The sequence below is a fragment of the Acanthochromis polyacanthus genome, chromosome 22 (assembly GCF_021347895.1).
Source record: "Acanthochromis polyacanthus isolate Apoly-LR-REF ecotype Palm Island chromosome 22, KAUST_Apoly_ChrSc, whole genome shotgun sequence".
Lineage (NCBI taxonomy): Eukaryota > Metazoa > Chordata > Actinopteri > Pomacentridae > Acanthochromis > Acanthochromis polyacanthus.
The window spans coordinates 5,820,510-5,836,121 of NC_067134.1; the positions used below are offsets into that span (position 1 = coordinate 5,820,510).

The 15,612-nt window shown below is 40.4% G+C and overlaps 2 protein-coding genes and 1 long non-coding RNA gene across 6 annotated transcripts in view; 1 reads left to right on the forward strand and 2 right to left on the reverse strand.

The window, feature by feature from the left end:
* The window catches only part of LOC110965895 (BCL-6 corepressor-like), a 32,150-nt gene extending 28,057 nt beyond the window's left edge, over positions 1 to 4,093 (reverse strand). For 3 of the 4 annotated variants that reach the window (XM_051942403.1, XM_051942404.1, XM_051942401.1), the window contains exons 1-2: positions 3,574 to 4,093; positions 445 to 500 (exon numbers count right to left, since the gene is read on the reverse strand). The gene's annotated coding sequence lies outside the window, so the exon portion shown is untranslated. The remainder of the gene's footprint in view (positions 1 to 444; positions 501 to 3,573) is intronic. The other variant, XM_051942402.1, reaches the window with a different exon arrangement.
* The window catches only part of LOC127532054 (uncharacterized), a 25,914-nt gene extending 17,206 nt beyond the window's left edge, over positions 1 to 8,708 (forward strand). The window contains exons 3-8 of the long non-coding RNA XR_007939298.1: positions 6,345 to 6,412; positions 6,481 to 6,718; positions 6,787 to 6,956; positions 7,025 to 7,058; positions 7,093 to 8,554; positions 8,592 to 8,708. This is a non-coding gene — a long non-coding RNA (uncharacterized LOC127532054). The remainder of the gene's footprint in view (positions 1 to 6,344; positions 6,413 to 6,480; positions 6,719 to 6,786; positions 6,957 to 7,024; positions 7,059 to 7,092; positions 8,555 to 8,591) is intronic.
* LOC127532032 (uncharacterized) lies at positions 8,557 to 14,835 on the reverse strand. The gene is made up of 4 exons (XM_051943047.1): positions 14,223 to 14,835; positions 10,286 to 10,402; positions 9,420 to 9,514; positions 8,557 to 8,705 (listed from the first exon to the last, which is right to left on the reverse strand). The coding sequence occupies exons 1-4, from the start codon at positions 14,569 to 14,571 to the stop codon at positions 8,619 to 8,621; spliced, it is 648 nt and encodes a 215-aa protein (XP_051799007.1). The 5' UTR covers positions 14,572 to 14,835; the 3' UTR covers positions 8,557 to 8,618.
* Positions 14,836 to 15,612: the final 777 nt, after the last annotated feature.

Genomic DNA, 15,612 nt, shown 5'->3' on the forward strand with positions numbered 1-15,612 from the left:
ACATTATATGCAAGTGATGATGTCACAGGCTATGATGTCATTGCCGATGACATCATAGGCTATGGTGTTACAGGTTATGATGTCACAGCTGATGTGTGTTTTCGGAGCTTTCTTGATTTCAGTTACAAGTTTTTGTTAAATGAAGCATTAAAAGATTCAACCATCACAGTGTGACACGTCGTCAGATTTGTTACAAGTTCAAAAACGTGGCATGACCATTTAGTATTAGCATGTAGCATTAGCATTCGTATTTCAACATGTGATGTGTTGAGTGGTTTAGACGTTTGCTGATGGAACGGAATTTCATCATCACAATGTTTTTGAGGCAACATTTTAGTAGCCAACATTTTCTTGATGTGATGTTTTACATGTTTTCAACATGTCTTCGACATGTTCTTTGTGCTGTCACTCTACTCTGTGATGTGTTATGCAACCTTTCATCACCTGCTGAGCTCTTCCTTCCTCTGGTTGATCTTCAGATGGCAATCAGCTCATCATGTCTGCAGAGAGGAAACCAGAGCAGGTCAGGAGGTCTCATTCCGATTAGAAAAACCACAGCATGACTCACTCTGATAAAAAAAAAAGTCAGGTCAGGAGGTCTCACTCTGATCAGAAAAACCACACCAGGTCAGGAGGTCTCATTCTGATTAGAAAAACCACAGCATGACTCACTCTGATAAAAAAAAAAAAGTCAGGTCAGGAGGTCTCACTCTGACCAGAAAAACCACACCAGGTCAGGAGGTCTCACTCTGATCAGAAAAACCACACCAGGTCAGGAGGTCTCACTCTGATTAGAAAAACCACAGCATGACTCACTCTGATAAAAAAAGGTCAGGTCAAGAGGTCTCACTCTGACCAGAAAAACCACACCAGGTCAGGAGGTCTCACTCTGATCAGAAAAACCACACCAGGTCAGGAGGTCTCACTCTGATAAAAAAAAAAACGTAAGGTCAGGAGGTCTCACTCTGATCAAAAAAACCACACCAGGTCAGGAGGTCTCAGAAAACAGGTTAAGATGCCACACATTAACACACATTAACACACATTAATATATACGTTAACATGCGCTATTACGTTATTATGTGTACTAATGTGTGTTAATGTGTATTAATGTGTGTAAATGTGTATGTTTTATTTCCCAGCCAGAGGACTGATAAGGAACGTCGCCTATTTTCCCAAGAAACTCATAATCCGGCAGAGAAAACGTATCAGCAAACACACACACACACACACACACACACACACACACACACACACACACACACACACACACACACACACACACACACACACACAGAGTAATTGATGGCTGTTAGCTGCTGTGGATTTCAATAACGCCTCTTATCTCCAGACTGCTGAAGGACGTCTGTGTGTGTGTGTGTGTGTGTGTGTGTGTGTGTGTGTGTGTCTGTCTGTGTCACATGAGGACGGTTCTGTTTGAATCAGGATCTTTTTCGTCGTCGTGGCTGAGATGTTTTCTTGTTTTATCTCCATGAACTAGAACGTTTTTCTGTCTTTCTAGATTTTACTGCTGGAGTTAAAATAAACATTTTATAGAAGGATGAATCCAAAATGCCAGGAGACCTCATGACATCTGGAGAACTCATCAGAACATCTCAGAAACAGACATTTGATTCACCAAATGGTTTAAAAAGGCACCATGTGATGTCACAGTGGGTTAAAATGAGTCCACAGTGGGTTATAGTGATTCCACAGTGAGTTAAAATGAGTCCACAGTGGGTTATAGTGATTCCACAGTGGGCTAAAATGAGTCCACAGTGGGTTAAAATGAGTCCAGAGTGGGTTATAGTGATTCCACAGTGGGTTAAAATGAGTCCACAGAGAGTTACAATGAGTCCACAGTGGGTTAAAATGAGTCCACAGTGGGTTAAAGTCAATCCACATTGGGTTAAAATGAGTCCACAGTGGGTAGAAATGAGTCCACGGTGGGTTATAATGAGTCCACAGTGGGTTATAATGAGTCCACAGTGGATAGAAATGATTCCACAGTGGGTTATAATGAGTCCACAGTGGGTAGAAATGAGTCCACAGTGGGTTAAAATGAGTCTACAGTTGGTTAAAATGAGTCCACAGTGGGTTAAAGTCAATCCACAGTGGGTTAAAATGAGTTCACAGTGGGTACAAGTCAGTCCACAGTGGGTTAAAATGAGTCCACAGTGGGTTAAAATGAGTCCACAGTGGGTTAAAATGAGTCCACAGTGGGTTAAAAATGAGTCTACAGTTGGTTAAAATAAGTCCACAGTCGGTTAAAATGAGTCTACAGTGGGTTATAATGAGTCCACAGTGGGTAGAAATGAGTCCACAGTGGGTAGAAATGAGTCCACAGTGGGTTAAAATGAGTCTACAGTGGGTTAAAATGAGTCTACAGTTGGATAAAATGAGTCTACAGTTGGTTAAAATGAGTCCACAGTGGGTTAAAACGAGTCCACAGTGGGTAAAAGTCAATCCACAGTGGGTTAAAATGAGTCCACAGTGGGTTAAAATGAGTCCACAGTGGGTTAAAAATGAGTCTACAGTCGGTTAAAATAAGTCCACAGTCGGTTAAAATGAGTCCACAGTGGGTTAAAGTCAATCCACAGTGGATTTAAATGAGTCTACAGTGGGTTAAAATGAGTCCACTGTGGGTTAAAATGAGTCCACAGTGGGCTAAATGAGTCTACAGTGGGTTAAAGTGAGTCCACAGTGGGTTAAAGTGAGTCCACAGTGGGTTAAAGTCAATCCACAGTGGGTTAAAGTCAATCCACAGTGGGCTAAAGTGAGTCCACAGTGGGCTAAATGAGTCTACAGTGGGTAAAAATGAGTCCACAGTGGGTTAAAGTGAGTCCACAGTGGGTTAAAGTCAATCCACAGTGGGTTAAAATGATCCACATTGGGTTAAAATGATCCACGGTGGGTTACAATGAGGTTTTGTTTTAGTTTTAATTTGACAGACGAAGCTTTCAGAACCAAACTGTTCCTCTGAGGGTTTAAGAACCTCGCAGTGAAGCTCAGTTGACGGTTCTCAGAGTTCAAACATTCTGAGAGCCAAAGGAGAACATTCAGCGTTAGTAGAACCCGAAGAACCACAGTGGATGTATGGTCCTGACACTGAAGCTGTGAGGAGGACGATAAACTGATTTAAGTCACTAAAACAACACAGTAACTCTGTGTTGCCTGGAGGTTTTACTGTGGAACTAAATGAAAACAGAATAAATGTGGAGATAAAACTAAACCTGATGAGGAACGTTTCAATCGTTCCATGTTTCCATCAGAGGGACCTGGATCAGATTGTTCATAGTTCAATCAGAAACAATAGAAAGCTGCACAATTTCACAATATCCACAAGTTTAGAAGATAAAAATACATAAAAAGCAGATAAAAAATACATAAAAACAGACAGAAAATAGATGAAAACATAAAAAACAGATAAAAGCATAAAAAATCTGAAAAAACAGATAAAAACAGACAGAAAACATAAAACAGATAAAAAACAAAAATCATGGAAACTGATAAAACTAGATTGAAAACAGATAAAAACAGACAGAAACTGATCATTTGTTTCATCCAACTCACCTCTTCTCCTCTCGTCAGTTCAGCACGCGCTCGGACACGCACACAAACAGTGCGTGTTACCTTCCTGAAGGTAAAAACAGGTGCGCTCTATCCTGCAGCGACACGTCTGGCACGCGCACACACGCACGGGTTATAAACAAACAAACAAAGAAATAAACCATAAACGACAAACTGAAGCACAAACACACACACACTTGCGCACGCGCCGTCCGGGCTGAAGTGTGTGTGTGAGTGTCAGTGTGAGCGTGTGTGCGTGCGTCTGTGCGTGTGTGTTACATTCAAAGAATTTCAGACACACATACAAAAACCGGAATTCTTCCTCAGCGCGCCGCTCGCGGTTTATTCCACATGACGTCCGTTAGTCCGCCCGTTACTCTGTCCGCTCGTCCGTCCGTTACTACGTCCGTTGCTCTGCCGGTTCGTCCTCGTCCGGTCCACGCGCTGCTCCGGTCTCTCGTTGTTTCGCTGCACGCGGACGCGGCTCTTCTTCTTCTTCGCTCTCTGCCGCTGCAGCGTCAAATTACAATAAGTGTGCAATGGCGTTTCCGGTGTGCTACCCTTCAAAGTAAAACCAGCTGGAGCGTGGCGATAATGTTTCTGTTCTGTGTGTTTGTATTGGTGCTGCTGCTACTTATTAACGGAAGAAGTCCAGAAGAACGTCAACACGTCTACAGTTAAACATGACAACAATAAACACGAGAACACACCAGAGTCCAATGATAACAAGAACATTAATCACAGTAAGATGCTAATGACACTGCTAAAGTCTCATCAAGAAGCTAAGGACATAGCTAAAGTCACATCAAGAAGCTAACGACATAGCTAAAGTCACATCAAGAAGCTAAGAATACAACTAAAGTCACATTATAAAGCTAAGTGCAGAGCTAAAGTCACATCAAGAACCTAACTATGCAGCTAAAGTCACACTATGTAGCTAACTACACAGCTAAAGTCATATCAAGAAGCTGACGACATAGCTAAAGTCATATCAAGAAGCTAATAACACAACTAAAGTCACATTATAAAGCTAAGTGCAGAGCTAAAGTCACATCAAGAACCTAACTATGCAGCTAAAGTCACACTATGTAGCTAACTACACAGCTAAAGTCCCATTAAGAAGCTAATGACGCAGCTATAGTCACATTAGGATGCGAAAGACACAGCTAGAATCACATTAAGGAGCTAACTACACAGCTAAAGTCCCACAAGAAGCTAAAGACGCAGCTAAAGTCACATTAAGATGCGAAAGACACAGCTGGAATCACATTAAGGAGCTAACTACACAGCTAAAGTCACATTAAAAAGCTAAAGACACAGCTAAAGTCACAGCTAAAGTCACATTAAGGATCTCGCAACACAGCTAAAGTCACATTAAAAAGCTAAAGACACAACTAGAATGACATTAAGAAGCTAAAGACACAACTAGAATGACATTAAGATGCTAACTGCACAGCTGAAGTCACATTAAGAAGCTAAAGACAGCTAAAATCACATTAAGAGGCTAACATGACATGAAATGACTGAAGTTAATAAAAACAAGCAGAGAACCAGAAATTTATTAAATAGATAAAGAATAAATGATAATTTTTCTGTGTTCAGATTCTTAAACTACCGATTTACGGTCAAACTAATGAACGTTCTACTGGTCTGTTGTCTTTCAGATGATTCACTTTTGTGTGTGTGTGTGTGTGTGTGTGTGTGTGTGTGTGTGTGTGTGTGTGTGTGTTTTGTCTTATTGATGGGTAATTAATAGTCGGGAATAACAGCATCTGATATTCTTCAGATGTAAGAGCATCGCTTGCTAGTCCCTGTCCCTGTCCGTCCTGTCCACCCTTTGTTTCCCTGCACGTTACCACTGAGGTGTAGCACTGCCCTCTCTGGCTCTTAACAGGGATTTGCAATAAAGAAAGTCAGCTTAGCTTTCAGGGAGGGCTGCTGATGGTCACACGCATGCACTAAATAATAAGATATTTGGCTGCAAGACTAAAATATGCATTAATCTCATAAAGTGTTGACACGCCTTCTGTGGAGTTTAACAATGAGAATAAATGCAGACAAAAAGAAGAAGAAAAGAAAAAAAGATGATTCACTTTAATCTGGAGTTTACTTCTGAAACTTTAGGAACATAAAGCCATGTGCAGTGGTTTTATTTTGACAGGTCTGAGAGCCTGTTTCCGGTCTTATTTTGGTAAATTGACCGTCTGTCCTGAAAACATAAGATTTCTGCTCCTTTTCATTTAATTACTTCAATAAAACTGAACTTTTTCATATTTTATTCATAAATATTTTATTTGCTGTTTTTCTCATGAAGAACATTTTACATTATCAGGCATTGCAATACAACTCAAATACTCAAATACTACACTCCTTGGTAATATTACACTCCTGTTATGGTTACACATATTATATTACTGCTGCTGTCCTATTAGTAAATATATCAATTCTTCTATTGGTACTGCTACATTTACTACATGCACTCCGAGAGCTACTGCAATTAGAGCTAGTACTGCTTCTGTTACTGCTGCTACTACTCAGCTGATCTGTACAGTTTTCAGAGTAACACCACAGCGCCTCCACGTGGATCCACATAGTACTGCAGTACGACGCAGTACAACAGCGACAGAGGCAGTACACACAGTACACAGCAGCAGAGAGTACAGTACTCTGGAATAATACTGAAATCTGAAATGATTTTAAACAGTTTCACCTCTCAGTAAAACGACTGCTTCAGAGTATTTTCTCTAAAGATTCATAGCACCACTAATCAGGAGGTCCAGAAGGAGTCATAGTTCCACTAATCAGGAGGTCTAGAAGGAGTCATAGTACCACTAATCAGGAGGTCTAGAAGGAGTCATAGCACCATTAATCAGGAGGTCTAGAAGGAGTCATAGCACCATTAATCAGGAGGTCTAGAAGGAGTCATAGTACCACTAATCAGGAGGTCTAGAAGGAGTCATAGTTCCACTAATCAGGAGGTCTAGAAGGAGTCATAGTACCACTAATCAGGAGGTCTAGAAGGAGTCATAGTTCCACTAATCAGGAGGTCTAGAAGGAGTCATAGTTCCACTAATCAGGGGGTCTAGAAGGAGTCATAGTTCCACTAATCAGGAGGTCTAGAAGGAGTCATAGTTCCACTAATCAGGGGGTCTAGAAGGAGTCACAGTTCCACTAATCAGGGGGTCTAGAAGGAGTCATAGTTCCACTAATCAGGAGGTCTAGAAGGAGTCATAGTTCCACTAATCAGGGGGTCTAGAAGGAGTCATAGTTCCACTAATCAGGAGGTCTAGAAGGAGTCATAGTTCCACTAATCAGGAGGTCTAGAAGGAGTCATAGTTCCACTAATCAGGGGGTCTAGAAGGAGTCATAGTTCCACTAATCAGGAGGTCTAGAATGAGTCATAGTTCCACTAATCAGGGGGTCTAGAAGGAGTCATAGTTCCACTAATCAAGAGGTCTAGAAGGAGTCATAGTTCCACTAATCAGGGGGTCTAGAAGGAGTCATAGTTCCACTCATCAGGAGGTCTAGAAGGAGACATAGTAGCACTAATCAGAACTTCCAGATGAAAGTTTGCTGATGAACAGGAGAAGAAGCCTGATTTCTTTGGTCAGATGAAGATCAATGAGTTGGGCTCAGATGGAGTCCAGATGTTTGGTAAGAACCTGACCAGGACTACCACAGTGGATGCATGGTCCTGACAGTGAAGCAGGAGGTGGGAGTGTGATGGTATCCTCGTAAATACTCTATTTAAAGGTAATCTGATTACTGTGAGGTCCAACATTTTAAGATCATTTTAGTCTGAGGTGATGTTTCTCTGTTGTTGGTTCTTTGTTCTCAGTTATCTCAGTATTTTTTATCAGTATTTACATAAAATATTGTGTTTATTAAACATTTTTCCTATTAAATGTTATGTAAATTAAGTATTATGTGGGTTCTGCTGGTTCTGATGACTAACTGGACCGTCAGCGTTCCTTCATCTGATCTTGTGACCATCATCATGAGTTCATGTGACCATCAGTCTGGTTGGTTTCTCTTCAGTCATCATGTTTATTTCCTCCAGTTTTACTTCATTTCTGACCCTTCTGACCAGAAGCATGACAACGATAGAAACCAGCTGAGTCACAAACTGGTGATTCAGCTGATGAAGACACAAACAAGGAAACATCTGCAGCTCGTTTCAGGACTTTAACTCAAATAAAGTGAGGAAAAAGTGATTCACAGTGAAAACTGTTGAGCAGCAGCTGAACAGAATTACATTAAAGTAGGTCAGGGTCAACCAGCTAACCGTCTGTTTACCAGGCAACAGCCACCGCTACCTTCAGGCTGAAACAGGAAGTGGTTTTCAGACACTCAGCTCGTCTTCTGCATGAACCGTTTGTGGTTAAAAATTGTGTTTCTAAAGTGTCTGAAGATTCTCTGTAACCGAGAATTAAAGGAACTCGGAGCAACTGCTTTACTGGGATTTAAAGACCAGAAAACCACTAGAGGAGACCAACTCTGGTCAGAGAAGAAGTTCATTAAACCTGATTTAGTTCCAGTTCTCTCAGTGGAAACAGCCCATGTCTTAGGAACTCCAGCTTCTGCTCTTTGAAGCTCTTTAGCTGATCTTCTGGTTCCTCCTCCCTCAGAGCAGCTGAACCTGCTGCTGCATCGACCACGTCTTTACAGCTTCCAGATTTTAGTCTCATTTTATATTTATATGCTCACTTCACTGTTTACCTGCACACTAATTTAATAGAAAGTTTACCTGAATATTAGTTTAATAAAAAACTTTCACATCTAATGGAGATTTAAAATAAGAAGATTCACAGTTTAGCATCAGTTTATATCACATAATGAAGTCCCTGAAAAGTCCACCTGTTCAGGTATCGTCTACCTGTCCAGGTGTGGTCCAGGTGTCCAGGTGTGGTCCAGATGTGTCCAGGTGTCCAGGTGTGGTTCAGGTGTGGTCCAGGTGTCCAGGTGTGGTTCAGGTGTGGTCCAGGTGTCCAGGTGTGGTTCAGGTGTCCAGATGTGTCCAGGTGTCCAGATGTGTCCAGGTGTGTCCGTCAGCAGTGAGGAAGCTGAACTTTGTAGTAAACTTCGGCTGCAGCAGCAGCAGGGACTCTGCTGGTGGGAAACCGGATCTCCTCGTACTGAAACACAACATGAGTACTGAGAACAGTAGTAGTAGTAGTCCAGTGCTAACAATAACTGCAGTATCAACAGCACTGGTAGCAGCTTTAGTGGTGTTAGCAGTATTAGTAGTACTACAGGCAGTACTGGTGGAGTAAGTCTTCGTAGTACTTGTGTTAGCGGTGATAATTCATTAACTAGATTTAGTTATATTAAAACAAATATATAAAGCTCTGACAGCTTATTTTTTTCTGATTGGTCAGCTTCTGGAAGCCTGCCGAGGGCAGAGCTTGTGAGCAGCGCTGCCAAAAACAGATATTACTGTAATACTGATACTATATTACTGTAATACTGAGACTATATTACTGTGATACTGATACTGAGCGTTCAGAGTTTTATTTGAACCGGGTTTACCCCGAACACGTTTTACACAAAATCTGAGTCTTAATGTTTAAATACAGCAGAAATGAGGACGAGCTCAACAGGTTTCCTTTAACAGTAATGTTAGCAGGAGATAGGATTAGTTTCAGAAAAAATAGTAGCAGAAGTGGCAGTAGCTGCTAGTATCATTAGCTGTAGCATAGCTTCTGCTAACAACAGCAGTGACCACACCAGCTAACATTGTGTTAGCTGTAGCAGTAGCCATAAAAGGAGTTAGCAGCTAGTGGTAGCGTTATCAGTAGCTCTAGTTGTAGCAGAATTAGCATTAGTATTAGCATTGTCAGATTGTTTACCTGTGCAGGCTCTGGGTTTTCACAGTTGAAAGTTTCAGGATTTTCCTCCAGCTGTTTGCTGTTTTTCCTCTTCAAAGACAAGAAACAACTGAGACCTGAAAACAAACAGGTGAGTAAAGGCCAGTCGCCTAGAAGAAACTCAAACGATCTGAGATTAACTCAACCAATCTGAGATTAACTCAGCCAACCTGAGATTAACTCAACTAAACAGAGATTAACTCATTGAAGCAGAGATTTACTCAACTAACCAGAGATTTACTCAACTAACCAGACATTAACTCAACCTGAGATTAACTCAACTAATCTCAGTCTCAGGTTACCTCAATCAACCTCAGATTAACTCAACTACCCTGATATTAACTCAACCAACCTGAGATTAACTCATCCAACCAGAGATTAATTCAACCTGAGATTAAGTCAATCAACCTGAGATTAACTAAACCTGAGATTATTTCAACCTGAGATTAAGTCAATCAGCCAAAGATTAACTAAACCAGAGATTAACCCAACCAACCTGAGATTAACTCAACCAACCCGAGATTAACTCAACTAACCTGATATTAATTCAACTAACCTGATATTAACTCAACCAACCTGAGATTAACTCATCCAACCAGAGATTATCTCAACCTGAGATTAAGTCAATCAGCCAAAGATTAACTCAACCTGAGATTAACTCAACCAACCTGAGATTAAGCCAACCGATCAGAGATAAACTCAACCTGAGATTAACTCAACCAACCAGAGAATAACTCATCCAACCAGAGATTAATTCAACCAACCAGAGATTAACTCAACCTGAGATTAACTCAACCAAGCAGAGATCAATAAAATCAAGCTTAGATTAATAAAACTGAACTACTCACCTACTAGGATCAAACCAAGGATGGCGTTGAGGCTCAGTGAGATGAATACGACTTCTTCACGCTTCAGTAAACTGCCGAGGTTCTCATGGTTGGTCTGGTTCGTGTGGTTCTTCTGGTCTGAGTCGGTAGATGAATCAGAAAGGAAGAATATGATAACAAAACCAGAAGTTCTATTAAAATCTCCATCCAACCACGAGGACAAGAGTTTGGTCAAATATCGAGTCTTTATGGATGAGTCTCGAGTCACATTAGAAAATGTGGAGATTTTTGGACAAGCCTTATCTTCCTTCAGATACATCTTAGATGAGTTTCCTGACATTGTTGAAAGGTTTTCATTTTTTTTAAAGAATCTTTATCTTCTTTTTGACACATTTTGAGTCATTCTGAAGTCATTTAGACAGGAAGTCAGTGGTAGGTGTTGTATTTCTGGACTTTATGCAGCCTTTGATCTGGTTGACCATGAATTGTTACTTTTGAAGCTTTCAGCCTATGGTTTTAATAACTCTGTGATTGATTTTATGAGAAGTTATATGACTGACAGGAGACAATGTGTTAAGTTTAATGGTGCTTTTCAGATATAGAGACACTTCAGTGTGGTATTCCCCAGGGGAGCTGCCTTGGACCTCTCCTTTATTCTATTTTTGTAAATGATATGCCATATGTGTTAAGAAATGCGGGTATAGTAAAGTATGCGGATGATACAACCATCTTTACATCTGCAAACAGTACTGAACAAGTTAATAAGACACTTCAAGATGCGCTAACACTGATAGCTGACTGGGTTACAGCAAACAAGTTAAAGTTGAATATCTTTAAAACAAAATGTATGGTACTTGGGTCTAACTGCTCACTTCGATCTAATCAAGAGTTGGTCCTCTCATTACATGGTGCAGCTATTGAGCAAGTTAGAGAAGCCAGACTGCTGGGCATTACTATAGATGAAACATTATCTTGGTCTACTCACATAAACAATATAGTCAGTAAAATGAGTAGAAGTATTTCAAACATAAGAAAATGTGCTTGTTTTTACACAACAATCAAGCTTGTTATTCAATCATTAGTCTTATCCCACCCTTGCCCTGTAATATGGTCTGGCACCTCAAAAAAAGAACTTGCTAAACTCCAGCTCGCTCAGAATAGAGCTGCACGACTGGCACTTCACTGTTCTATTAGGAATAGTGTAACTGCTGTGCATGATAAACTCTCCTGGATGAAAGTAGAGGAGAGATTGGCATGCAGCCTTATTTTGTATTTGAATAATATCTGTACTTCATGTAAACCCAGTAGCTTATTTTCTAGATTAGTACCTATTAAGATCACACATGATTATGAAACCAGACAGGCCTTACACTGTCATTTCAGACTACCTAGACCTAGGACAAATGCACTGAAAAGAACTGTATTGTACAGAGCTATTGCATATTGGAATGGACTTCCTCACTGCCTCATTCTTAAGTGTAAAAAATCAGGATTTAGAAGGGAATTTGAGTAAAGAAATTAGGTTAAATTTAGTTGATTGATGTCTGTAAAGCTGCAGAGTGCCTTATTTTTGTATTTTTAGTTTAAACTGTATAGACAGCTCTTAATGAGCTGATCTCTGAATGTGTCTGTGTATGTGTAGGCACATGTGTGCGTACGTATGTGCATGTAGGTGCTTGTACTATGTATTTATACTTGTACTGTGTATGCATACTATATGACCCCTTAAAGGCATTAGAGGAGATTAAATTTCCTACGACTTTGAACGTAGCATGCGCACATACAACCTCTCCCTCACCCCCCTCTAACCTCCCCCCTCTTAACATTTACGAAGAAACGTCCCCCTCCAGAAACTTGCGTAGCACTCATGAAGTTGTCTTTTACGGCTGGGTCCCCCTGGATCTTTATCTGCCATTATGTAAAAAAAGATGAGCAAAACAAGTCTCCAGCTAACTACGAAGCTATACCAAAGCAACACATACAGAAAACACGTAAGTCCAAGGCGTACGTAATCTACGTAACTAGGCCTGAGCCGGAAGATTTTTGATTGACAGGAAAGGGAGCAAACCAAACGCCTCGGTCCGAGCGCTTTGATTGGCTGATGTTTTTCAGGTCCTGCCATGTCCACAGTTATTTTTTAAAATCTTTTATTCTTTTAGAAACCATACATACAAGTCCACTAAAGGTCAGTATATTCATTTTATGTGAATCAGACAAATTAAACAAAAAAAAACATCCTCCATAATGCCTTTAAGAATTTGATGTGTGTGAGAGGGTGTGTGCATGCACACGTTATGACGTATGCTTATATTTTTATTTTATGATTTGAGTTAGTTTATGAGAATAATTTAATTGCTTGTTTTATATTTTATGTTGTATTTTTCGTGATTTCTATTTTGGGAATTGTCTTATTTTTTAGGGACCCCAGGAAGAATAGTCGTCACCATGGTGACAACTAATGGGGATCCAATAAACAATAAACAATTCTGAACTCATTTTATGACATTTTGGTCAGGTTTCAGTGGTTCTGGAAAGATTTCTAAATCAAAATATCTAAGAACTGGAAGCTTGCCTGGTCCAACTTTAACACATCAGATTCTACTGATGTTAGAGCCTCAGCAGTTGGAGAAATGTGGACCAAAGGCTGGATTTTAGTAGAAATATGGATTCATCCATAAATATACACTTACAGGAACTTTATGGAGACACTAGATCACCAAATGACCATTTTTAGGGACCAATAATTATTGATTTGTGTCATTTGTAACAATTCTGAGTCATTTTAAACACATTTAATCTCATTTTGTACAGATTTAGAGTCATTTTGGACACAGTTCAAGACATTTTGGTAAAATCTGAGTCCTTTTTGACAAGTTTTATAACATTTTTTTGAAAGATTTTTAATTATTTTGGACAGTCTTTGTCTTCTATTGAACAAATTTTGAGATATTTTGGAAAAACCTCAAATCTGAACATCAATAAGCTGGAAGCTTGTCTGGTCCAACTTTAACCATCAGATTCTACTGATGTTAGAGCCTCAACAGTTGGAGAAATGTGGACCAAAGACTGGATTCTAGCAGGAATATGAATCCATCCATAGATATACACTTACAGGAACTTTATGGAGACACTATTTTGATCATTTACTTTATTTTTAAGGTCCAGTAATTAAACTGTGTTCTCTGCTGATCCATCCAATAATTCTTATCTAATATAAACTGTTCCGTCTGATCTGTCCACGGTTCCTGGCTGTAGTTTTATTTCTGGAGATACTGAACCTTAAAATGTCTTGTTTAGGGCGGAAATACCAAAATAGAACATAAAGTTCTCTAAAACCAGCTGGAGTATTTAGAGAACTTAGTTTGCAGAGTGTCCTAAATAACACAAACAAACTGTTAGAACATCTGGATCTGGAATTACCCTCAGCAGTTCGACATGTTTCTGTAAATATAATTTTAGAACTGCTTCACTGTCAGTTTTTCAGATCAACATTCTACATTTAGACGGATTTAAACTGCATTTAACGGACGTCTGCAGACCGCTTTATACCTGCTGTACTTCCTGTGAAATCTTTTCTAGGCTCGATGTTTAAGGTCAAACGTAGAGTTACACCAGACAGAACTTCTAAAACCTTCAGACTGACCCAGGAATCAGAACTTTAACTTCTGAAGCTGCTTCAGTTCATCTGGGTGTCTCAGATCAACATCATCGTTCTTTCAGAACCCTGAGAAACCTTTAATAGGTTCCAGAAATGTTCAGATATCAGGGGGAAGCAGATTCCTCAAGCATCGTCAAACATCTGGAACTTAACGATCTTTGAAGAGAGACACCGACACTTGATGATTCTGAATAAGATTAGTTTTCTGAGTTTGTTCTGCACCTTTAAATCGATGTTAAAGTTCTAAAGGTTCTTCAAAATAACAGTGATGTTAGACTACTTCATTAAACTGGTTCTTACCTGAGACGAGGCGGAAAGTGTCCAGAAAATGAACATCACCACTGGTCTTCCTGCCACAGAAGTAAAGTCTTCGGTCCCCTGATGTCATGTTTTTAATCACTAGTCTGTTGTCTGACATTAAATATTTGGATTCAAAATCAGGAGAGGAGTAACTGGTTTCACCTGTAGCAAAAGTTCGTCCGATAAACCCTTTAAACTGGTTATGGATCTCCATGTACCAGTGGACATCAGTATTCCTGATGGAGCAGTTCAGAGTGACGTCTTTACCCAGCATCCCTTTCACCTCCGTCAGGTTCTGGGCCTCTGCACCGACCAGAACCACCAGCAGGACCATCCACAGGAGACCCATGATCAGGTCCAGAAGCCAGACGGAGACGACTGAAAGCTGCAGCCTCTGATAGACAGAAGTGTTCTTCACTTCCTCTTTTACTGGGTGATGATGTCATGCAGAAGAAATAAATACCAACCAGGTCTCTCCAGATTTACAAGAACAGGAAGTGGATTCATGAGCAGTAAAGACTAAAGGAACACCTCCATCCTGCTGCTTCACCTTCAGTCTGGAACAGTCGAAGGAAAACTTTCACATCCAGCAGCTTCATGGAGAACAACTTCTGCTTCACTACTACCTGCAGCTGAGGAGTCAAAGGAGGATCTTCATTCCACCGACACCACTGCAACTGTGGAGGAGTCCTGGTCTAGATGGTTCCTAAAGTGTTGCTGCTGCTGGTAAAACTACTCCACTGATCAGGTCCCTGTAATGCAGACCTGAGACCCTCACCAGGCGGTTTAATGTTCGTGGGTCATGAGTACCTGGGAGGTAAAAATACTGCGTTCAGATCTGAGAAATCCTGAAGGATGAAAAGACTCCAGAGAGTTCTGACAGGAAGTACTAACTTTATACTTCATCTGTAGTAGAACCACAACAGCAACATGGTAGTACATGGAGAAACCTGTGAAAATAGCAGTACTGATGGTAGCAGTACTACAAGTATCTGAGTACCATCATTACTTCAACATGTGTGAACTGATCATGGAGCTCCATCTGCTGTCTGAAAGCTGGTACTGCAACACAGTACAGGACCAGAATACTACAACTGATACTGCAACACAGTACAGGACCAGAATACTACAACTGATACTGCAACACAGTACAGGACCAGAATACTACAACTGATACTGCAACACGGTACATGACCAGAATACTACAACTGATACTGCAACACAGTACAGGACCAGAGTACTACAACTGATACTGCAACACGGTACATGACCAGAGTACTACAACTGATACTGCAACACAGTACAGGACCAGAGTACTACAACTGATACTGCAACACGGTACATGACCAGAGTACTACAACTGATACTGCAACACGGTACAGGACCAGAA

Excerpts from the sequence above, each read along its gene's own strand:
- LOC127532032 (XM_051943047.1), bottom strand. The coding sequence starts at position 14,571 with ATGGGTCTCCTGTGGATGGTCCTGCTGGTGGTTCTGGTCGGTGCAGAG. Across the intron at positions 9,515-10,285 it reads CCTTGGTTTGATCCTAGTAG|GTCTCAGTTGTTTCTTGTCT; the intron begins GTGAGTAGTTCA and ends GTTTGTTTTCAG. Across the intron at positions 8,706-9,419 it reads AAAACCCAGAGCCTGCACAG|TACGAGGAGATCCGGTTTCC; the intron begins GTAAACAATCTG and ends GTTGTGTTTCAG.